The 24889-nt window shown below is 44.1% G+C and overlaps 2 protein-coding genes across 4 annotated transcripts; one reads left to right on the top strand and one right to left on the bottom strand.

The window, feature by feature from the left end:
• Nucleotides 1–154: 154 nt before the first annotated feature.
• Nucleotides 155–8968, bottom strand: ZFAND1 (zinc finger AN1-type containing 1). 3 transcript variants are annotated; one of them, XM_086465183.1, is made up of 8 exons: nt 8898–8968; nt 7723–7765; nt 6396–6435; nt 5903–6030; nt 5726–5817; nt 4783–4907; nt 912–980; nt 155–656 (listed from the first exon to the last, which is right to left on the bottom strand). In XM_086465183.1, the coding sequence occupies exons 1-8, from the start codon at nt 8950–8952 to the stop codon at nt 486–488; spliced, it is 723 nt and encodes a 240-aa protein (XP_086321309.1). In that variant the 5' UTR covers nt 8953–8968; the 3' UTR covers nt 155–485. The 3 variants fall into 3 exon arrangements, with proteins under 3 accessions (XP_086321309.1, XP_086321307.1, XP_086321306.1); XM_086465181.1 differs by having other exon boundaries at nt 829–984; XM_086465180.1 differs by having other exon boundaries at nt 829–984; nt 4783–4925; nt 5717–5817.
• A 430-nt stretch (nt 8969–9398) lies between these two features.
• CHMP4C (charged multivesicular body protein 4C) lies at nt 9399–23885 on the top strand. The gene is made up of 5 exons (XM_086465312.1): nt 9399–9594; nt 16844–17021; nt 17991–18105; nt 21423–21531; nt 23720–23885. The coding sequence occupies exons 1-5, from the start codon at nt 9399–9401 to the stop codon at nt 23782–23784; spliced, it is 663 nt and encodes a 220-aa protein (XP_086321438.1). The 3' UTR covers nt 23785–23885.
• Nucleotides 23886–24889: the final 1004 nt, after the last annotated feature.

The raw sequence follows: 24889 nt of genomic DNA on the forward strand, positions 1-24889 counted from the left end.
TGTACGCTTTTTTATGAGGAGAGAGGAAAATGTGGACCTGGGGCATGGACAGTGCTGGATTCTGAACTCAATGAAATCTGTTCTTGTAGATGTAGAAAAGATGCTGCAGTAGTGTAATGTGTTTCTTTCCTTCAGAGAACTGATACACTGCAAGTTTACATTTTCATTATTTATTGACGTTAATACACACTTCTCATCATTTACACAAAAATAAATACGAAATTTAAGAAAACATTATTGACATTATACAGCTAAATAAAGTAAGAATTCATTTTAGAAGGTGGTTACCTGTAACAATAACTAATTTTCCTTTCAGGACAGTTCTTCTGTCAGTCAACCAACTGAGAAATTAATGGGAACTGCATCTTTACAACTGAGGACGGATTCTGGCATACTGGTGATTTTCAATGAAAACTGGACTTGGTTTGAATACCACAACTGTAAAAAAATCTTTGGTTTTTTTTTTGTTTGTGATAATTTACTGATTAACTACAGTACGACTCTGTATCTTCTATAAATAGAACATCATTATCAAGATACTCCAAAATGATATTTCCACCATTGTACAATGGACAGTCTTTATCAGCCAGCCACGTTTCCAATGTGTGCTCAAATGGCAAGGCTTCTCCAGAGGCACTATGGCATAACCTCAGTTTCTGAAAGAAATTAACATCAAGAAATTAACATCAAGATTTGCATATCTGAGATGCAAGAAGTGGGGTAGGGGAAGGACAAAGGGATAAAAAAACCCAAAACCCCACAACAAAAAACGCCCTAAAAATCAAACCCCAACCACCTGGAAAACGTTTGTTATTATTACTGACTTACTTGGGATGTTGATTTGTTGTTGTCATTTTTAAGGCTTGCTAAGGAAGCTGCAAAATCTACTACTTTGCCAATACTCCACTTACTGCAAAAGAACATGGGCTTGCTCTTCTCTTTGTTCCCCTTTGGTAAAAATACTTCAAAGTAAATTCTTTCTGTCTAGAAAAAAACAAAAAATAAACAAAAAATTACTCACAGAAGAAACACATAATCCCAGTCAAACACATTAATAGTTTTTCAGTAAAAAACTGAAACTTCAACCCAAAAATTACCAACTGAAACATGTTCTTTTCCATCAGAACCGAGGCCCCATTCTACTGCAGAACACAAGTGACACACATGAGGGACAGTAAGTTCAGAAAGGTGGAGAGGACATCTTTCAGCAGAGTCCCACAGCTGGACTGCTATGTACAGACAGACATGAAAAGGCCTCTGCCCTGGGTTTGCCGGACAACAATGACTGCTCTGGGGAGAAAAAGGTGAGTTTAAATGAGCAGCGCTGGCTTTTGGCAGCAGTATAACGTCTCAAATGGCAATGCAGAGGCGGTTAAGCCATTGCAATTTGCCATTCTAGAAGTGCCTGCTTCACAAACCAACATTCCGCTCATGGCTGGCAAACCCTTTATCCTGCTCTCCCTCCTTCTATGTACTAAATGCTCTTTCAGTATCCACTAGACTGAAATACATTGGTTTAAGAAACTTCAAGAGTAACCTATGAGGGAGAGATTTTGAACAGGATTGGGACAATCCCTTCTCCAGGTTTATTTCTTCTTGTTGACATGCAACAGAAGACACAGAGCAAGCCTGACCGGTATATTCCTCAGTTCAGATCACCCTTGCTGAGTCCAAGCCAGGCACTACCCTAACTAGACAGAAGTCTTCTTTTTAGAGGATTTATTTATGCCTTCTCGAGAAAAACATGCAACTACCCTTCCCCCACCTATGTTCATAAAACTGAGTCTAAACTTCAACCTGTGCATTTTCCTCAAAACCTGGGTGCTCTCCACACACCAGAAAATTTTTAACGTCCAGGAATATTACAAAGGGGCATGAGAAGCAGGACCTGAATCTTGCTAAAACGTAAATGGCCACAACTTGCAAAAGAGCTGACGCCACAGCCATCCCAGTATGGACACACGCTAACATCACTCAACGGCTGTCAGTGCCCCGGCACCTTCCTACAGCTGCTCCTCCGGTTCCAAGGACAATGAGACAGCCTCCCCCAGGTCACTGAACGGAATTCACCTATCAGCTTATTCTGCTGGTGCACCCCTTGCTATGGGATATGCCTCCTGGAATTTCTGTGCCAAGCCATGGAAACACCAGTCAGTCAGCTACACAACAGCCAACGCTGTTTTGCAGCATGGCCCTCCTGTTCTGAGCCAGTCAGTCTCAAGAGGGGTAACTCATGTCAGGTCTGACGCCAAAAGAAGCAGCAATCTGCAGAAGGCAAATCTGAACAAAGAGGTCAGAAAAAAGGTATTTCTAAGATTGCCTAGTTTTGCTGATCATCACAAAGGACCTCTGGTGCCACGTGGTCCAAAACCATGCTCAAAGCAAGGAAAACTTTAAATTTAGACCTAACTATAAAGGTACATCAGGTGGCTCCAAGTCATATTCAATCAAGTTTTGAACATCCCAAAGATGCAGATTCCACAAATTTTCTGAGCAGCTTGTTCCAAAAACTCCACCCTCATTGGGAGTTTTCTTCCTACTATTTAATTGGAATGTCCCATGTTGCAGCTGGTGCCCCTTGCCCCCTGTCCTTATGCTGTGAACCTCCAAGGAAAATGTGTCAATCTTCTCTGTGTGGTGATGAGGGAACTAAAGAGCCTAAGAGGCATTCCAGAAACTTCATATTCAAAAAATCTGTCACCAAACTGGAACAAGCTGGGCAGAAGGTGGCTAGGAGTCTAGGAGGCAATTTAAATAGACAGGTGCTGAAGGTCAACAGGCTTAATTCTAACAGTGTTAGAATTATCACTGTTCTAGATGATTAAACAACTAATATCCAAATGAGAAAATGAATAGTAAGAGAAATTAGCACAGAGTAATTTGTGCTACACTTTTTAGAGGTTACTGGCTTTGGAATTAGGGAACAACTTTTAAAATTTTCTTATATGTATCGAGGGTGGATTTTTAAAATTATGTTCCACAATATTTGAAATTAATCACTTGCCCTCCAGCACCTATTTATTAATGTGGTACTATCTGTGAAGAATGCTACAAGCAAGTCTTTATATTATGACTTCTGCCTAAGCAGAGCTATCGGATTTCGAAGCATGACAAAGTATAAAAGAAGAAATTCATAAGAGGACTGAGTAATGGAATAGCTGTAGCTGTTTTAGAAATAATAATTAAATGTACTCTACGAAGACAAGACCAACACTAGGACTATCACATAGAAGGTTTTCAGAATTATAAATCAATACAACAGGCCTAAACTTGGTGTGCTCCAACAGAGCAATGAGGTGAAAAGTAATCTATAGTTCTTTTAAGAGGATACATAAGTACACATCTAAAGTGAAACCTGAGATGAAAGAATCAAGTTGTTTCCAAACCCACCATAATCCTGGTATGTGGAAAAGACTTAACCACCAGGTTTGACTGGCCATGGTCATGAAAAACAGTAAGGAATCTGTGAAATACTTCAAGAATCAAAGAAATCAAAGGCTGAAAGAAACATAAAGCAACTGTCAAAACCCTTTTCCAACCCAAAAGCAGGAATAACTGACCTCAGGCCCTTCATACCTCATCCAGCAACGTAATATGTGTGTATTACACCTGAGTAGCAGAAATAAGAATGGAGTTTTGCAGAACACAGTTTCCTATGAGGCAGGTTCCATCTGACTGGTACCGAGCTGTGCACGCTGTGTCCTGTCTGCGTCAGAAGCCTCTCAGTGCCCAGCGTGAAAAGCGTCCCTTTGAGATGGGTTTGCCATGTGTGACCAGTCCCCCCTGCAATACCGTTAGCATAACTACTGCCATTTTGTAGGGCAAACAGACATCCTCTGTGACCGACCTGGTCACCTACCAGTCCTCTCTCCCCTCTCCTGGTGGCCCCGAAGGTCCTGCACGCCAGGCAGACGCCTTCTCCCCCTCTGTATTGGCCTCAAGGTACCTGGGTGCCAGGCCAACTGCTCCCCTCCTTACCGGCCTGGAAGTCCCACCACCCAGCTGGCCTGGTGGTGATGACCCCGTCACAGAACAGGGAAGCGCAGCAGCACACAGAGCGCTATCCTGAAAATCAAGCTGTTACAAGCTGTAAGTGGGACTTGGGCCAGAACTGCTGCTGGACTGCAAGACCCGTGATCCCCCACTGGCCAGGGACACCCTCACTGTCATCTCCTTCCTCCAAGGACTCAGCAAGTGACTTGTATTCTTTTCTGTTTCGAGTCTAGATGATGACTGTGATGCTGACGCTGCAAGGCAAGCATTAAGATCTGACCCAATCTGCAGAGGGTCTGGGTGATTAGGAACCACGAGCTAAGCTGTGTTCTAAAATTCTGTGCTACGCTACTTATAAAACCATGCTACGCTGGTTCTGGTTATAAAAATCCTGTACTATTTGATCATAGATTGCTATGCTGATCACCAAAGACTGTTAAAGTAATAAAGCTTTAATTGTATCTACAAACTTAGTGCCTCATCATTCCACCAAGGCTGCCCAAAAGAACCTGTCTGTCCCCGCAGTGCTGCTGTATGGCAGGCAAACACATTTTTGCTGTAAAATGAAGGAATTTGACATGACTGCTCCGAACTCGGCACAGACACCTTATAACAGAGACAAGACCAGTGTGATTGGTTTTGGGTACCAGGCTGAAACAGATGTATAAACAACTGCGGGCCTAACAATTAAATCCAAAACCAAACTGAGGGAACTAAATGAAGACAAGAAATTTAAAACATTTCCCATTTCTTTTGAGAATTCCATTACTGAAAACAAACATGACTGACCTGAGGCAAGGACTTGTCCCCACACGCATGCATTTTCAGTTTCATTAATGCCACTTTTGCTGCTGTCTCGCTGTTTTTCGCTCCTTTACGTTTTTTGCTTTTTGCTTCCTCACTTTTTTTAGAATCTGAGAACAATATTATTCCTGTTAGTGTGATGATTCAGACTGTCTTCTGAATATATCTTGGAATTAGCCTATTGGGCCTCCTTACATCTCCAAGGTACCCATCCCTTTCATGTCCTCCTAAGGCCATCAAATCAGGTACTCCTACTGAAGAATATTTGGAATTGTTACAGCTCTAGCAGAACTCCTTTACCCTGAAAAGCAGATGAACACTATCACAAGATAGCGTGCAAGAGCCAAACCGTTACAAATTCCTAAATTTCTACATCTGTGGCCATCACAGCATTCATAGGCAACAGTTTCAGGTCCTCCTTTCTACACACAACCCCCCTGTCCAGTCAGGCAGTGCTGCTCATTCTCTTTCCTGTCCTAAAGCTTGTTTAAAAATCGTAGAACACTACATTGTAGACTCACACTTTTTTGCCATCTTGGTTGTGTAGGTATAATCCCAGCAAGCTGGCATGTGTACCAGTACAGTACAATTGCATTATTCGCACATGAATTAATATGCAAATAATAATGGCTAGGTACAATTTGTTTTGTTACAGTACATATAGGATGAGAACAAGACAGCAGTTCTGAAAGAAATGTGAGCCCTATTTCATCTTTAAAGAGTCGCTTTATGGACATACACTGCGGTTCTTGTCTCAGTCTAGATGAACAGCATTACAAGCTGGCAGGTGAGTTTAGGGATATTTAAACAACTCCCCCCCGCCCCCATCCTTTCTTCTTATTTGGTCAAACCTGAACCCTCAGAGGAGGTCACAAGCTCAAATAGACTTCTGAAGAAAACTGTGGAATAGATATCCCACTGTACTTGCCTATAATATCTTTAACTAGCTGCTGGGTGGCAGCCATTCGAGGTTTTGGTGTGTCCAGTTTCTCACATTCATGGTCTGATTGATGCCGGTGTCTGTAAACAACAGTGTGAAACTTGTATTACCCCCTCCATACACGGACGGATGAGTACTGATGTTTAAACTCTCTGTTCCACTCACCTTAGACAAAAATGTTTTTCACAGTAGGGACACAGAACTGGCAAAAGCTCCCTTCCGTTGCAGTCCTTGTATGAGCATGGGTAAGACCTGTGCTGATCTGGTTGCAGAGGATTGTTCTTTATATTCACCTAGGCATTAGTACAAAATATTTTGTGTAAGTAAACAGAGATGACATACACATGTCACCACCCCAGCCTTCCAAAAGAACTGTGCTAACTCTCCATTCCACGGGCAAAACTAGTCCAATGGTTCTGTCCTACTTTTGTCCTGGCTAAGTTTAGCTCAGACTTCAGAAAAAGAACCATCAATCCTACTCAAACTTAATTTACTTCTGATAGGCAGAAAAAGAGTAGATTTGTTTTTTCAAGCTTGTCACATTCCCAGTTAAATAATTCACACTTACATACTATGTGTATATACACCTGCTCTGAAAATAAAAGAGTTAAGTTGCATGGAATTTTTATTTTAAGGTACTCGTATATTATTACATTACCTCAGAACATCCATGAGCATCCCGGCTCCTGTGCTGAAGGCTTTGTGGCAAAAGAAGAAAATATCACACCGTTATCAACATTTCGGGAAGAGAAAACCGCATGTGAAAACATTCTAGTGCTTAGAGAGTGACCTGACAAGTTTTATAATAGGGACACTTCAATCAAATACTGAATCTTCTCCAAAACTTGTTCTAACCTATGTGTTTCACATCTTGAATAGACTGATCATCTTCTTCCCGAGTACATAAAACATTCAGCTCTTGGAACTTATGCCCCAAGATAGCAAACCATTTCAAGAGAAAAAGGACATTAGCATACTTCAGAATTCAGCTCAAAGCAACTGGACTTTGTTTTAATGGATTTTTAATCACCTTCCACCACAGCAGAAATCCCTTGAAGGCTTCCAATATGTTAAAGTGAAATCTGCCCTCAGTTTATCTGAGTTTATCTCAGCTGCCCTCTGCTAATCTGCAGGGTAAATCAAAGTGCGGGCCCTGATTTGAACCCTGGAAGAAACTTTTTTTTTTCCTCTACATGAAAAAATACCTGCTGCCCCTCCCCCAAAATCAGTACAAAACACGTCTAAGCTAGCTGATTTCCACAATAAACTACCTCTATTCTAAAGATAATCCCACTTATTTCAAAACTCTACAACAGCTGCTTGGGAAAAAGTTCAATGAAACAATTATTTTTAACTAAACATATCTGAACTGAGTCACAGAATGTTTTATGCAACATTTAGGTCTACACAACTGCCACACTGAGATCTTATAGGAAACCCAACTTAATTTCTTCTCATGACAGGCACACTTATCTAGCAGACCTAGGGAAGCCAGCAGATGTGGTGGGTTTGGATTTTAGCAAAGCTTTTGATACTGTCTCTCACAGTCTCCTTCCAGACAAAGCATCCAGCACAAAGCTAGACAAGTCTGTAATACGATGGGTGAGCAACTGGCTGACGGTTCGTACTCAGAGAGTCACAGCACATGGGGTTACTTCAGGCTGGTAGCCCGTCACCAGTGGGGCTCCCCAGGGCTCACTTTTAGGGCCAGAGCTCTTTAACGTTTTATGAACAATCTGGATGCAAGGCATCGAACATACATTAAGTAAGTTTGCCGAAAACACTAAACTAGGAGGAGCTGTGGACTCCCTCAAGGGTGAAGGGGCCTTACAGAGAGATCTGGAAAGACTAGAGAGCTGGGCAGCCACCAACCGTATGAAATTCAACAAGAGCAAGTGCAGGATTCTCCACCTGCAGGGAGCTGGACTCGATGATCCTTATGGGTCCCTTCCAACCTGACATACTCTATGATTCTATGAGCTTACCAAAAGACACCTGAACAGCCATCGCATACAAAGGGGAGAAAATCTGAAACAAAGAGATTTGTCTTCAGTTAGACAACATGGTCATTGTTTTGCTAACAGCTTCTAGCTTAGTTTTTACATTATTAGCTTCTGCTTACCTGTATCACGGGCCAGGTAACTTTAACAAGGACACTTAGTAACTGCATCTAGAGAGCACCTAGAAGTTGCTTTTGTAACAGTTATACTGTTAACTCCCCTAGTGAGTATTACTGAAAAACACATGAGCAGGTAAATCATATACATTCCAGAAGCTGGAATTATGCTTTTAATTCAAGTTTTTCAATATCAAATGGTCAAACTAGGTCATTTGGCTAGCCATCGAACTTACCAGTTACGCTAAAAATTGAATTTGTTGCGAGACCACTCAGAATACTAGTCACTGACTGCTAGAGCACTGGACAGTTTATGTATTTATTATATGGGTTGCCAGCTGGAGGAGATGCTATCCCTTCCAAAACCCAGCACGTCCTCCATTTGACAGTCCTGATGATCCTGCTCCTTCCTCTCTATCCTTTGTATCGCACGTACCATCCTTGTATAGCTTAAATTGCAGGTACTTCTCTGCACACATCCTGCACCTAACCGCAGCAGTTCTCACAGACAGTATCACTTCACCGCCTGCCGGACTCAGCCACAGCACCAGCGGCCGCAGGTGCCCACCTCCGGGCCCTTACTCCATTTCTCCATCCTTCACATTTGGTCGCAACGGACCACACCGCACTGGACTACAAAGCTCCAGTCACGAAGATCTCCGTCCCTTCACTCGCAGGACTCAGCAGTCCCTTCGGAAAGCTTTCAGTACGGGCGCTGCTGACGCCTCTTTCTGAAAGGCGACATTTTCACCAACCTCATTTCCCGAGGCCGATGACGGCCAGCGAGGGCGGGGGGCGGCATGAACCACCCAGAGACACAACTGGAACCACAGGCCCCGCCAACGGACGGTGAGGGCTGCAGCGGGGAGGACGCCCCGAGGGGGACGCACTACCTTGCAGCCCGCTCACCGCCAGCACAGGCCACGGCCCCGCCCCGGGCCCTGCCCCCGGCCCAGAGTCCCCGCCTCCGCCGGCCTCCCGTGGAAGGCCGGGCCCTGTCTCCGCGCCCCTGCCGGGTACCCGCAGCGCCGCGCCCCGCCTTACCGAGCTGGCGGCAACCCGCCACCCCGCAGTGCTGCCCCAGCTCCAGCTCCGCCATCTTGCTCCCCTGTCCGCTGGAAACCACAGCGCGCAAAGGCTTCCGGGGCGTGGCTGGCGGTGCTGTGGGCGGGGCCTGAGGGGAGGTGGGCCGTGGGGGCTCTGCCGCCGTGAGGGCCCCGCCCCGCCCCGCCCCGCCCCGCCCCGCCCCGCCCGGAGCTCTGCCCGCTCCCTGCCGGGGACCCCTCCTCGCACTTCCCGCCGCTCTCCCCGGTGCTGGCAGAGGGCAGGTGTGAGGCCCGCGGCGGGTAGCGGCAGTTCGGCCGGGCCGGAGCCGCCCCTGGGCGGGCAGCGCGGGGCCGGGCCCGGCCCGCCCCGCCGCCAGGTGTGGGGCCACCGCCCGCGAGCCCAGGAAGTGCGGTCGCGGCCTGTGCCGGGCAGGCAGGCTCCTGCGGGCCGGGCCGGGCAGACCCTTCCGTCGGCGGGCGGCGAGCCGGGGCCGCCGCCATGAGCAAGATTTCCAAGTTCTTCAAGGGGGGCGGCTCGGCCGCCTCCAAGGGCCGCGGGGGGCCCTCGCCGCAGGAGGCGCTGGCCCGGCTGCGGGAGACGGAGGAGATGCTCAGCAAGAAGCAGGAGTACCTGGAGACGAGGATCGAGCGGGAGCTGGCGGCAGCCCGGCAGCACGGCACCAAGAACAAGCGAGGTGAGTCCTCGCCGGCCGGGGCCGGGCCCCGCCGCCCCCCACCCGCCACTGGGGAAGCCTGGGAGCGCCCTGCGGGGCGGGCGGCGGCTGCTCGGGTGGCTTGCGAGGCTGTAACTCCTGGGGTGCAAACAGGGCTCTGTTGAGGGGAGGGGGGCCTCGGGGGCTGGCAGGGGCTCTGTGATCCCACTGCGGGCTCCGAGTCGGCGTCACCGCGGCGCAGCCGCGCTGGGACCCCATGGTGGCTTCGGGTCTTCGGCGTCTGTTAGTGTTTAATGCTTTGTGGATTCATTCCGGTGGGCAGGTAATAGGATGCTTTGCTCCTCACGGATTTGCTGGCCGTGGTTCCCTGTGCCATGCTTTTGCTCACGCTGTGCAGCACAGTGGATGCAGGGATCCACTGGAGACCTGGTGCCAGAGTGACAGGGACACAGCTCGGGTGTGGAGCATCGGCTGTGCAGGTAGCAAAGGAGCTGAAGCATGTGAGAATCTGCATGCTCATGGGTGAACTCCCATTATCCCCGCTGTGTGGGCTGGGGAGGGTACTGCTGGCAGCTGAGGGACAAGGGAATTCAGTGATCTGCTTCAAATCGCATAGGGACTACGTGGTATCACTAAAAAGTATCAATAATCGTTCCGAGTATTAGTGACTATTGGTCTGGGCTGCTGTTAGCTGCAAAGGAGAGGATACAGAGGGGCAATAAGGTTTGAATCCCGATTATACTGATGCTGGCATCTCTAAGGAGCAAATGATGTTAGCCAATGCCTTGGGGATATACAGGCCTCTGAGAAACAAGTTAATTACTTCCTAAAGTCCCGTGGAGTCCTGTTTGTCTGTTCTGAGCTTTGTTTTTCTTTAAAGACTTCAAAACAGAAGAAAACCATTTTGAATTCAAGATTTGTTATGTAATGAGAAAGTAGCTCTTTTATCTGCTCTTTCTGCTGCTCAATAATTTAAAAAAATTAATGCCTTGTAACTTAGAACTTGTGAGGAGCTGCGTGTTAAAGATGTTTTAGTTAGCCCTTTAATGTATTTTTAATACTTTAGCATTTAATAATCATTAGCAAAAGGCAGATTAACTAGACTAACTTAGTTAGAAAGGATTTGAAAACATGGGTTGAGATGGGACAGATTTGAAGGCTCAAACAGTTGTTGGGAGTAAAGCCGGTTCAGCCATGCAACTGAGCCTGCTGCTCTGCGGCACGGGAGCGGTCAGGGATGTCCTGGCCCCACATTTTGTACTGCCCTGGCTCAGACTGGAGCGCCTTCCTTGTCCCCTTGTGCAGGTACTGGCACCTGTGTGCTGGTGCAGTCAGCTAGTTCAGGGAGGTGATCTAGCTGAAAACTAACTTGTTGTGGGACAAAGTGACCAGATAGCTCCTGGGTCCATCATGCGAATGCCTGAGTGACGGGGCTGATGCGAGAAAACAGGCCAGTGACTGTAGTCATTCCTGCTTAGATCTGGACATGCTGCTGTGGAACTTCATCCCAAGGCTGGACTTTAAACTGGCGTGGTTGCAGGAGGAAGCAATGCTTCCTGCCTTGCTCTTGCCCCCATCCTGCTCCCTTCCTTTCCTTGGCAGAGCTCCCTGAAGGGTATGTTTCAGAAAGCCAGATGCAGAGGTGTTGTGGGGTTTTTTTGGCCAGGTTATTTCTTTTACCTGCGTTAGGTTATGCTCCGTGTGCCTAGTTGAGTCCACAAGCTGCACAAGTGCCTGGGTGCCTGTGAAGGAGTGGGCAGTGCACAGGCAGGAATGAGTACTTGTTATTGGGAGAAGGTGGATCTGCTTCTCCTGTAACTTGGCTGGTTGATGCTGGTTCCAGGTGTTTGTCGAACTATGGCCTTGTACTTCAGGCACGCAGCGTCTCTGACATAGGAAGCTTCTCTGCCAGATGTTTGCTTCCAGTGCTATGCTCAGTATGCAGTTCCCCTACTTTTGTCTACGCCATTGTTTGTGGAGTCATGCTGCAAATGGGATTGTTGAGTTGGTTGTGGTTAAAAATAACTCCTTTTTATCCTATCATTTGCTCAGGAACCTGCAGTTAAGGACAGTAAAGAGACAGGAGTCGGTCAAGAAGTATAGAGGGAATTTTTTTTGTGCCAAAAATGGCTCTAAACCCAAACGGGATAGTGTAACTGCAGATAGAGGAGAAACAAGAGAACTAACCCTGCTGTGCTGAAGTGCTTGAATTTAGCGGACTGGGAGTAAACTTAAATCCCCAAGAATATCCCTGCATTTGGTATGTCAGTTGCTTTACAGTTGATTGCTGTCGGTTCTCATGTAACAGTGTGTTAGCTGGCATACTGTGCCGCAGAGTTCAGAGGAAATCTCTGTAATGTAACATACATGTAGAGGAAATCTAGCGCTATGTAACATACACATGAGAAAATAAAAGTTTTACTCTACATTGCCTTGTTAAAGTGAATGTTTCAAAGGGACCTTGAAAGGTGTTTTTTAAAGTTGTTTTTTTCTTCATTGCAACTGTGGAGAAGCCTGTGGAAACTAAAACAGGAGCATCTGAGACTGGAGCAAGATATATAGGTATAGAGAATGCACCAAATTGGCATGATCTCTCTCATCTGGTTTTTAGATGCGTGAGTTTGAGTCAGTTACACTGACGTGCGAGAGAGCAGATTCAAGCATCAGCAATTTTTCATGACTTCAGATGATTCTTGAATGGGTTCATGTGACAGCAGGCTTAACGTAATTTAAAAGCCGTAACACGTTAGCTATGCAAATAGATGTGAAACATTACTTAAATATTTTTGGCTTCTCCTTTATGAAGTGAGTAGCTCTGCACTTCCTGTACCTGATCTGAAATTAGCTACACTTTTGGAGTGAGAGGATCCCAGCATTCCCCATTAATACTTTACTGTAGCTAGACCACTTGAGGGTTGTCAGAACAGTGACGTGTATGGGAATTCCTCCTGCAGAGGTTATGTCATGGTAAGCAATATTTCTTTTCACAGTTGGCACTTTCCTCATTCCAGATAAAAAAATAAAATCTTGAGTTTGTTTCACATCTCTCGCTGTATTTTTGGGGGTATCTCAGCTTCAGCCAGTGCACAGCTGCCGTCTGCAAACTGGCCTTTCATCTTCACTATTTTGAAGTCCATACAGGAGAGTTTAAAGGACAGAAAGTGGTACTGAGAATGTGAGAACTCTGTTTAAAAGGAAATGTGTTTTCTGAAGTGGGCCTATGCCTGTGAAAATAACATACATGTGAATGAGTGTTGTTTCAGGCTGGAATCTTTCCAGATCCTAAAAAACAGGTAAATGAAAATAATTAAGTTAAAAAGAAGCTATAGCTGCCATTTTTTATTTTGTTTTGATTTTAAATCCAGAATAGGATTAAACCTTAACCATGGAGAGCCACATAGTACTACTGAGGACAAGCATGTATAGAAAGTTGGGGTAACAGGTAGGCTTTCACAAGCAGATGCTGCTAAATATGTTTGGGGAGGGCTTATGTAGCTGCGTAGCATTCCTTGTCAGTGACTTAGTTGTAACCAGAGTGGTGTTGAAACCGAACAGCGGTGTGGTTGGTGTGGACAGGGTGGTCATACCTACGGCAGGGTGCATGACAGATTGGGACTGAGGGCTCCTGGCGGGAAGATACAAGGAAGCCTTTGGTGTGTCTTTGCTCTGCGAGTTACAGCCATTGTTCTCTGATCTTCTTGATCACGTTCCAAGTGTCTTGCCATGAACTGAAGTGGTTAGAACAAATCAAGTGCATTGTCGGTCTTGAGTTAGCCCTGCAGTTGTAACTGCGCGTGGCTTCCCCCCGCAAGGTGTTACGGATTATGAATGCTGATAATGAGCTTGCTTAGGGTGGTATGGTTGTTATGGCCTCGGCAGCATTTATTTTGGTTGTCCCTGATGCAAGGGAGATAAGAAATTGTAATCCATCGGTCCCTCGCAGGACTGAAGTGGGGGTTTGTGAGCTGTACCCAAGAATTAGATCTAGTATTTTCACAGTGGTGTTACATCTTCTGAAAAAAACACTCTTCCTTCTTTACCAGTTTTCCCCTGGGAATTTTAAGGATTACTTGACAGTGCTTTTATTTTTACTTCAGAAGATGAGGTCATTGGCAATTCCTGTACTGATGGGTGTTGGTGGTGGGCTTGGCAGGTAAAGGTGGTGTTGTCGCTATACTGTCTCTTTTCCTTCTGATCTGTCATCAAACCATGAGGAGGGTGACAGAACTCTTTCTATGTCACTACTTTTGTTCTTTCCTTTAGAAACCTGGATATTCAGTGTGGCCAAGATTAGTATTGCCCAGCTGGCCATTTCTGCTTCCTTAATAAAGTGTCAGCATGGTAGTGATAGGAGAAAAGTGTCCTTCTGTATGTTAATAACAGTAGTTCTTCAATATGCATGCTTAAGCCAACATAATAGTCTACCGTTGTTCCAGCCACTTATCTTGAAAATAAAATAAAAACTCAGATTAAAAGCAGTGGTTCCTAATCTATGAGCTGTGTCCTGCTTGCTGGCACAGGAAATGTGCTGAAGCCCAGCCAACTGCTAACCACTGCCTTATGAAATGCAGTTGAATCTGCTTCTTTGGACCACCACAGAGACCGTGCAGGAGATTGTTTTTTTCCTGGAGAAGACTTCTACCTCTTCCCGGTTGAACTGGTATTAATTACACTTGCTTCCTCAGACTCTACCCCTGCTTAGACTCTTCCTCCCTGGGCTGTCTTTCTCTGACATCTTTGGAATAGGCAACACCCTTTTTCAGTGCCTTTCTTAGACCTTCCGTGAAGTAAGTTTATGTTCTCTGCTCAATTTCTCTATTTTTTGATAGATTTTTTTCTTCAGTTTGGTTATTATAACTCAGTAGCATTTCCGTGAAGCATTTCAATCTTCTTGTAAGAGTTGCACACAAATTTTAAAAAGCCTGTATGTGCAGTAAAAAAGCACTTAAAATTCATGATTTAATCTGTAAATCATAGAAAAATAGATTTCAAATAACAAGGAAATTCCCTTATCTTAGCTGTAGGAGCTACTATTACAAACCACTGTAATGGAGGGCATTCATTTAATATAAATGAGAAAAATCATATAGTGTGCTGTGGGAATTGCGCCTTGGTTGATAAGGAAGGAGTATGAATTGATTTTTCCCATGAAGTGCTTTGTTCTGTAAGTCACTGGTAACACTAAAGAGAATCAACAAAGATAGTATGTTGCACAACAATAATTAGGAAAAACTGTTTATGAATAGGTGAAGTCACACAGAGTTTAGCTGCTTCTGTGGTTTCTTAATTTGGGTGTGGTTTAATTAAATATTAACACAGGAACCTTCAGGATTTTGAAAACAACTGCTTTGTCTGTAACTGAGGAAATCCATTTTCTGTCTGAGCAGCCGGTAGCAACAGCACCATTAGAGAGTCCCATTTCTGAAAAACACCAACTGGAAATGTTGCCCTGTGGTAGCTGCTTGCTCCGATTGAAGCCTGTCTGCATCAGCAAGTTAGTGCATCTCAGTCCATGGGGCTTTGGAGTCATCCCTGGCACAGCCAGTGCTGTGCACAGTTTCAGACCATTAAATTCACCTGGAATCTCTGGCTGCCTGACCTAAGAATCCAGGATCAAATTTTGATTCAGCTGAAGCTGAGGAAGGAATAAGTAGGGAAATAATAAGTAGGTTAAAAGATTGTTTGGGATTAAGTCAAACTGAGGTATTTTGGAATTGCCAATGGGAATTTTACAATTCTCACATTTGCCATTTTCATGACATCATCAGGTGTTCATGCATCTTTTTCAGAGTTTGCATGATCTTTGGACCATCCCCCAAAACCTGGGAAAATCTTGAATTTGAATACCGTGATGAATCTATTGTGATTGCAGTTTGCTGTCCTGAAACATTTTACTGCGGGTGCCAGAAGGCATTGCGTACCTTAGTCTGTGTGAAGGCTTGGCCTTGCACAGCTAACAAAGAGCATTTCTGGCCGCGTTGATTCAAGCATTTGTCAACAAAGCACTAGATTTTTTAGTGTGTTGTTACACACCATAAATCTGTGCCCCCTCCTTGGAGGGATCCTAACTTGGTTTGAAAAGTTGTGTACCCCAGTGTCAAGGTTAAGTGTTACAAGGCAATTACTGGAATAGGACAGCAACAGTAGTTGCTGGTATCGGTTGAGTTTGGGGGCTTGCAGTGCTGTTCTTGCTTGCTGGCTCTGAGCCTAATATTAAAATTAAATGTAAGAGATAAGGGGAGGGATATGGGTATTAACAGCATTGAAAAAGCAATGGATTAACTCAGTCTCTTGAGTTGGTTTGGTGTTTTTCTTGCCTGGCACATGTGCAGTTTGGAAAGGACGGTTGTCAGGAAATGCTTGTGGCAAGGTTGTGGGTGTGTTCCACACCCAGAGGCCAAGAGAAAGGCTTTTTCTCCTCCTGCTTGTTACCTGCATTTATTCTGGCAATGATTTACTCTGGGCAAAGTATGCTGCTCGTAACTTAGCAAATATAAAAGATTAATCTCAACGATTTGCAAAGGTAATGGGGAGTAGCTGGATTTGACTGTGGCTGTGTCTACAAAGTTCTGTGTTTTGGGGCTGGACTATCAAAAAACCCCCAGCCTTTAAAGGTCCCTTCCAACCCAAACTATTCTATGATTCTGTATGTTCTCAAATTCTAAGGTTTAAAGATCATGCTCCCAAGTGATTGTAAGAAATAGGTGCAGCTGAAAGCCAGAGAAATGCAAGTCCTCCTCTGAAATAACCCACCTGCTGCTTTGGGCCATTTGGGCTTTCCATCATACTGGACAGCTTCTGCTGCTGAGGCAGAGTTTAGAAAGCAGCATTGGTGGAGATATGCTTATCATGACAGATCTTCTTACTCTGCCTTCCGTAGTTTTTACTTACGTATTGCAACCTCTTCTTTCTTTCCCGTTTCCTCCTTTCTGACTTCTCTCTGATGTTTTTCTTTTTCCTCCCCATCTTCTCTGCTTTGCCTGTGTGCACAGGATGGAGTTCAAGATCTCCCGCAGTGGAGGAAGAAGCTGCTCTTCCCTGTGGTGCTAAAAGGAGTGGTGCTAATCTAAAAGAGGCTTCCCAGCATGTTCATGCAACTGCATGTTGGTGATAAACAGGCTGCTGATCTGGTGTGGTCAAAGTTTGTCTCCCTACTAGTAAGGTAGGAGAGTGAGAAGTATAAATTCTGCAGGTCGGCTTGGTGCTGAACTACTCATCCTTACATTTTGCTGTATAAATACACAGTGCACTTTGCCTCTCTGCTTTCCAGCTGCCTTACAAGCACTGAAGAGAAAAAAGAGGTATGAGAAACAGTTGAATCAAATTGATGGGACGCTTTCGACCATTGAGTTCCAGAGAGAGGCACTGGAAAATTCCCACACCAACACAGAAGTGCTCAAGAATATGGGTTATGCTGCACAAGCTATGAAAAAAGCGCATGAGAACATGTAAGTGCTTCCTAATAGCTTTCAAGTTGAGCTTGCTAACCACTTCCAAACTCTTTCATCATGACAGTCTATTCTATCAAGTCAGGCAGTTTTGACTTCATTTTGGGTTCAAGCATTTAATGTCAGGAATGCTATTGGTGCTGAAATGTTGTATTTGGCAGAAAAATATCTTTTCTTAACAGCAAGGCTAGAAGGAAGTCTAGCTAACTAGAGACATCCGTGTGGTACCTGTTGTTTTTTTTTTTAAGCCTGCTTTGGCAGTGGAGACTGGCCTCTGCTCTTGGTTCTTCCAGAAGAAAACTTAGTTGAAGAAGCTGGGTGGACTTCTTTACTTAAAGTCCATAAGCTGTACTGTGTGATTCAAAGTACTAATTAGACCTGAATTAAAGAGAGGGTATTTTTTTTTGTGTGTGTAGTATTTTTATATGGTCTATATTTTTATATGTTCTATATTGGTTCATGAGGCATTTTCCTGCCTGAATAAATAGAGTTAAATCAGAAAGGTTGTTCTGGGAGAAGTAAACATGAACTGAAACAATAATGAAGTTAACAATAAGGGGAAGCATTTAAATGGGCTATAATCCTGTTAAATTCCCCCAGTTCAGGTGAAGGCTTCACATCAAAAAAGATCTGCCTATAAAGGTGTTTTGACCTCGGGAAGGAGATGGGATCTGCCATGGGACTGTGACTGTTGGCTGGCAGAGGCATGAGAAGCACAGAGAGCGAGACACACAGAGTCTGCTGCAGTTTGGCTTTTGCTATAATCTGAAAGCGGAAGAGATTGGACTGGCTAAGAGACCCAGAAGCTTGCCAGAACATGTAGGTTAGGAAAAAGGTTCCCTGTGAGTTCTGCTGTCTATCCAGCCATGGGCATAAGAGGAAGATAGAGTCTGTTTGAGTTTCTCTGAGTCCCTTCTGTAGCATTTGAATGATGTGTCTTTAAAAAATGTTTCCATGTTGTCTTGCCAGGGACTTGAACAAAATTGATGATTTGATGCAGGATATCACTGAACAGCAAGATGTTGCCCAGGAAATTTCAGACGCTATCTCAAACCGAGCCGCCTTTGGTGATGAGTTTGATGAGGTTAGTACTTCAGTAAAACCTGTGAGTTTTACCTGTTAAATGACTCCATAGTGATTCTGTGGTGTGATGGCTTGTTCCGGTGGTTTGTTTCTCAAAAGGTGTGGATATGAAATTCCTTGGTTCTAGCTACCCTGTCTAGGACATTTTTATAATTTTTTTATATATATATGTATATACACACATAGATGTAGAAAATAAATAAAATTAATACAATAAAATAACCTGTATATGTAAAATAGGAAAAATATTTTTATTTATATATGAATTTTTAAAATACTTTTAACCACACTTCTGTAGTTATTCTTGTTTGTACTGTGGAAGGAGGAGGTCACTAAAACGTGTAATTTGTGGTGCTCTAAGTGGACACTGAAACGTGTAATTTTTTGTGCTCCAAATAGACATCCGTTTGACTAAGCACATGTTCCTGAGCCATGGACAGGCTGCTGCTCACAATTCTGAATACTTGGACCAGCTCTTTCAGGTCTTTTTTTAGTGATTGGAGGTGCAGGTTGGTTCCCTGTTTTCCAGATTCTCTGAAGAAGTAGATCCATTATGTAGAAGTAATTGCTGTTGGAGGCAATGAGATTTCTTCCTTGAGCTCTTTTCTTCTGAAGCCCCACAAGGCACTTAGGGCCTTCGGAAAATTTGTTGCAGTACGTTTTGTCCAGCGTCGCTGGATTTGATTTTGTATGTCTAAGCAGGACATTACTTATTTCTGATCCAACCATGGCTGAGGACTCAAGGGTCAGGCATACCCCAAATTCCTGGAATCTGTGGAATGCAGAGCTGGGGATCAGGCTCGGTATCACAACCGGTTTGGTTTTGGTTTTTAACTATGTTTGAAAATGACCAAGCCTAGGGATCTTTTGAAGAATGTCCTAAAGATAAAGAATTAAACAATTCACCCTCTCCCCAACTGATTCGTCCCTAGGTACCCCAATGGACCTCAAAGAAAAATACATATACTACTTGATTGCAGGGGAGGGGAGGTTTCTTTCAACAGTTATAATTTGTTGGAAGTAGAAAATAATTCTTTGTATTTTGCTTTTCTACTCTGAATGTAAATAGACTTTTCAAGAAACATTTTATCACTGGCACAAGGAATGGGATTTGCCCTGTGTAAACTGGGCTTCGAACAACTGAGAAGCATACTGCTATCCCGAACAGCTATGCACTGTCACTTACCTTTTGTCAGTGCTTAACTTCTACAAGTCTAGACTTCGTAAGCATGTTGTAGATTGACGTGGAAGTTCCTAAGGGATAGTAGTCTAAGTTGATGGGCATGTTTTCTCTTCTGGGCAGATAAGCCACAGTCACACGGGGCATTGTTGTACCAGCACCTGCTTTTGCATAGGAGTCTAATACTTAACAGCATGTGTCCAGTAATTGAGAAGTCTTTTACAGGTCACTTCAGCTTAAGAGCACTAGTGTCAATGACTTAATTGCTGGGTTATGAGGTGGTTTGTGTTGGAGGATGACATTTAATTTTAGTTTTTTGAAGGACATTTTGACCACATTTCCTCTTCACATGTGTGCCATGGGTGTAAGGGGATTGTAGAAGCATATAATTTCTGCTGCTCCAGATAGACACGAAAACATAAGGCTTCTTTCTCCCTGGGTGGACACAGCTTATGTCATGAAGAATGCAAAAAAGCTCTGCTTTACCTGAGTAAGGTGCTCGGTGGGAGAGGTGACCCTTGCCTGGAGGCCGGTTTCTGATAATCAAATGGAAAATGTGCACGTACCAGTGGACAGAGCCTGGAACCTGAGAGTTCAGATGATAATCATCCCTCTGCAATCTTTTTGGCCTAGGTTCAAGAAGAGGAGGGGGATTTGTTGTTGCTGTTCCATAACCTAGTTGTAGAGCAATGCCCAAGTTGTAGGAAACGTAAGTTAAATCCATGCTTGAGGATTAGAAGCATTTAAAACTTGGGTTTCCCACTCAAGAGCAAATGTTCTGCCATTACAGTGTTACGTTAAAATGTAAGGATCCTGATCACTGTCTCCTTTTTTTCTTTTTCTTTTTCTTTTTTTTTTTTTTTCCAAGAGCCTGTGGTGGCTGACACATCTCTTAGTTGTTTTCTTGTTCAGCAGAGGTTGGTAAGGACTAATTTGATGTGGGCGAGTGTTGTTAGATGGCCATCTAGAGGTCTTCAGAAATACTTGTTTCCATTGACTTTGCAACAACCTGGATATTTACTTTGCAAGAAGCTTGCGTTCACACCACTGACTTAAAGTACAGACACGTGTGCGCCTCAGCTAAATGCCTAAGTTAGACATGGGGCCCCAACTTGCACTTTTCTTGGGGAGATCAGCTGTCAGTTGAACACGATCAGGGGCAGACCTGATGCTGAAATTTTTAGATGATAGCCTAGTATTTGCACTGGGTCAGATAGGCAAACTGTAGCCTTTTTTTAGCCTTAAAAATAGAAAAACATGAGAAAGTAAGTGTAGGAAGGCCTGTGGTGGCTATGTAATTATTTTAATTTCCACGTTGGTGATAAGGAAGGTATAAATGGGTAGGCAAAGCCCTTTTCAATACCTGGTATATCTCGCTTTGCTACAGCCACTTTTTGCCCAGCTGCTTCTGCTCATTGTTTCCTTTTAAACCATTTTATGAATGTGGCAAAGGTCAGTTTCTCTGCAGACATGTAATATTTAGCTTCCTTTCTTTGGGAAACTCCAGCCAAGGAGTAAGTCTTTGGCTTTTTAAAAAAGTGGGCAGCCACTTTAGTATTATACAAGTGGATTAGATCATCTGTCGAAATCAGCTTCTGCAGCTAAAAGCCCAAGAGTGTTACATGTTTCAGGAGTGAGTAACAGGACCTAGGAGGACACTTCTGATTCTAGTGCTGCTTTGAAATCACACATAATCCTGGACTTGTGTGATAGGACAGAAGTGCAGCGTTTGATGACAGTCTACCTTGTAACCAGTGGAAGCTGTTTGCTTCTTAAAATGGGAGAAATTGCACACTAAAATGAGAATCCGTGCAAGAGTACAGGCTCTAGATTTGGAACAAACCTGAGGAAGGCAGAGGGACCTTTTTTCCCTCTGTTTGCCTTTTTGACAAGTACTACACTGCCATCAGTTTTCTTTCTGATATTATTCCTTGTCCTGTTTCTAACTTCCATTGTCCTTTCAACTTTCAATTAAGGTTTACTGTAATTGCCCACACTCATATGCTGTTTTTTGATACTTGTTTTCAGGTGTAAACTGTTTTTTCAGTAGTGCTTTGCTTCATGGTCATTAAATGTCCCCTTGCCTGAGATCACTGTCAGGACAATGAATTTGTAAATAATGTTTTCCTTGAATTTAGGATGAGTTGATGGCAGAATTAGAAGAACTGGAGCAAGAAGAATTGAACAGGGGAATGAGAGATGTCAGACTGCCAAGCGTTCCGTCCACATCACTGCCTTCTCACCCTGGTAAACTGCTTCCCACTTTACCTTTCTCCTGAGTAAGGCATGTTGTTAGCGAGAGGAGAGGAAGAGAGAGCTCCAGATATGTATTTAACTGTGTTTTAACTTTTAAAGGATTATAGGTTCCTTTTCCTATTTTTGTATCTGTTTATCAGAAAAAAGCAGAGTGGAATTCTGGTTTGCTGTATGAAAGCATTTAGGATCAAATTCTGAGTAGGTTTGGGGAGGCAAACTCGGGGAACTTGACCTTGCACATAAAATAATGCATCTCCTACTGAAATGTAGGGAGATCACTGAGGAATGGGGACACCTTTTTTCTCTTGTTGGCAATTAAATCCTTAGTCTTTGTTAATTAGAGTCTGACCTAGATTCAGAATGTTTGCGTCACGAAGATCCAGCTTTGTAGGGTAGTGGTTTGATATTTGCCAGTGGTATTTTAATTAGAAATGAAGGAGGCAGCAGGAAGGACGCATTTAAAGAAATACTGTCATTCGTTTGCTTGCTTTCTGTGGAACAGGTTTATTCCTGGCATTAAGCAGTAGTGTTATTTTTCTGTAGTTCTGCCCTGTTCATTTTTAATTAAGCCAGAAACAGTCAACTTTTCATTGTACCTTTTACCGTGTCCCTATTGTCCTGTAATAGCTGAAAGACTTGCTGTGTACTAGTGCTGGTAAAAGAGTATAAATATTTGGTGGCAAGGGCAGCACACCTAGACCAGCTCAGCTCAGAGACTCTTGTTATGTGTTTTGGCAGACGGCACTTAAAACCCTGAGAAGCAGTGTAAAATGTTCAGATTGGGATTGTTGCCTCACCTACTTAAGGCAATTGCAGAGCAGCCAGTAAAGAAAATGGATTTAGAAGAACCCAGTGCAAATTGCAACCTGGGTAGTTATGGCTTGTTCGTACAGCCTGTTCCAGATCCAGCTGTGCCAGTTGACATTTTTATTAAACCCAGGCCATCTCCATGTGCTTCTCACTATCTTAATTGGCTACTTCATCTGTCTGTATGACTGCTTCAGGCCAAATTAGGTTGTTACATTTATGCAGTTTTAGGCCTTGCAAAACTGGTGTATCTTTTACCAAACTGGGTGCTTACCGTTACACAGCAACAGCAAAATAAGAACAACAGGTAATGGTTCTGTAATGCTTCTAATTGGAGAAGCGTGCTAACCTCCTGGTTTTAGAGATGAGGAAAGTGAGGCGGAGCGAGGCATAGTGACCTTCCCCAGCCACGCAGTGAGCCAGTGGTGCTGGCCTCTGGAGCAGGGACGGGACCCCTGGTCTCCCATGTCCTCCCCCCACCTCTAGTGCCCAGACAGTAGCTGCAGCCTCACTTCAGATGGTGGCTCCTGGCTGTAAGGCTACCGCAGGCGGGAGCCAACTGGCTGCTGTAAGCGTGCGCACATGGGTGTTGCACCCAGTAAACAGTGTCCCAGTGCTGCCTGGAGGAATGCAAATCCTGACGTGCATGGCCCGCAGGTGGAGACGGCCGGGGCTGAACCCCATAGGGCTTGTGGCTTGTAGGTCAGCGAGTGGAGACTCTTTGGGTGAGGCTTTAGTTCATGAAGTGCGAAAGGTGCGTGATAGGAGAGTTGGGTGAAAAGAGAGAGACAGAAAGTGTGCGTGGGACCTGGTACAGAGCTGGGAATTGCTGTGAGCACAGCAATGAACTGATGTCACCTGAGCAAAGATAAGTTCAGGAATTTCTTTCTCCCTTTTGATAATTGACACCTCACATTAAAATGGGGTGAGTGTTTGGAGACTGGAAATGCACATGCAGAACTCTTCAGCAGTACTTGGAAAGGTAGCAGGATGCCCAGCCAGCCAGGGGTAGGTCACTCCTGCCCACCCAAGTGGCAGTGAGAGAGCTGGCAGCGTTCATGTGGGCCCTTGCTCTCTGTGACAGCTTTTAGAGCTTAAATGTGTTTGTTGTGGGAGTCTTTCAGTAGGGGTTACATCAGACCTATACTGTTAACCTCAGGGTTATATTGTGAGATAATAGTGGGGCAGAGGAGCGGCATCTCATCAGCTTTGTTACTGCATTACCTATGTTTAGCTTGCCACTCAGTAAATTGATCTGAGACCTTCAAACTGAAAAGCACTATGCAAGTCCTCATGCTAACAAATAAAATGGTTCTGACTGTTACATTAGTTGATGGTAATAGTTAATATCTCTCTCTCTCTCTCTCTGCAGCATCAACCAGGAAGAGAGCAGAGGATGAAGATGAAATGAAGCAGCTGGCTGCCTGGGCTTCATAAGAGCACGGTCTTTTTGTAACACCGACCATTAGAGTGCAGATGTAAAAAGCTGTAATGCTGTTTTATAACTGTACCGATTTAGTGTGGCTGCGTTTCATACAGGATGGGTTTTTTTATGGCCAGTCTTGCTAAAAATAGTCTTACTGCCATATTACAAAACTAGTTTAAAAAAAAAAAAAAAAAATGCAATAGTTGCCAAAACCTCCAAGCATCAAAGTTTCTTCAGCCTTGGCCAGAGATTTGGTTTGTTATTAGTATCAGGTTTTTTAGGTAATGTCTTGCTATATCTGGCTGGTTTGTAAAACCTCTGTGCCTCAATTATGCCCACAGCTGGATTCATTGTTGAAAAGTTAAGTAAGTCATGAAGACCCTACTCTACAGCATTATTTGGTTCAAACTGTTTGAATATTAGCAAAACAGCTTTATGCATGTCCTGACTTGCAAGTTCCTTTGAGCCCAGGAGCTAATAGCCGTTGTTGTGGGAATGGACATTTAAACTGTCTGCCTAGAGCAACTGACAGTGTCCTAGACATTAAGAGGAGATTTTGCTGTAGGATTTTTGAAGTGGGATAGATTTTTTGTTTTGTTTTAACTTTGGCCAGACTATCCCATGCACTTCTGTAGGTCAGCTTGAGCAGTACATACCGAACATGAGGAAAAACCTTACCCTGAGGGTGACAGAGCACTGGCACAGGCTGCCCAGGGGGGCTGCTGAGTCCCCTTCTCTGGGGATATTCAAAACCTGTCTGGACACGATCCTGTGTGACCTGCTGTAGGTACCCTGCTTTAACAGGGGGTCGGACTAGGTGATCTCCAGAGGTTCCTTCCAACCCTGACCGTTCTGTGATTCTGTATTTTGAACTGTTTCCAACTTGGTTAAAGGAGTTTTACGGTGATTGAGGAAACAAATGTCCAAGTTCTTACAGATCACTGCCAAACAAAACTGATCTCCTCTAACTCTTTCAGAAATCCACAAGAGATTTATCCTTCCTGTGTTCTTCTCCACCATGTCTTTCTAGGGTGAGTCTTTACTTTGCATGATAATATGCATCCTCAAAGGAATTAGTAACGCGTTTTTTTAATTATACAATTTCAAAATAGTTTT

Source organism: Leptosomus discolor, chromosome 5 (genome assembly GCF_034619465.1).
Source record: "Leptosomus discolor isolate bLepDis1 chromosome 5, bLepDis1.hap2, whole genome shotgun sequence".
In the NCBI taxonomy this organism is placed as follows: domain Eukaryota; kingdom Metazoa; phylum Chordata; class Aves; order Leptosomiformes; family Leptosomidae; genus Leptosomus; species Leptosomus discolor.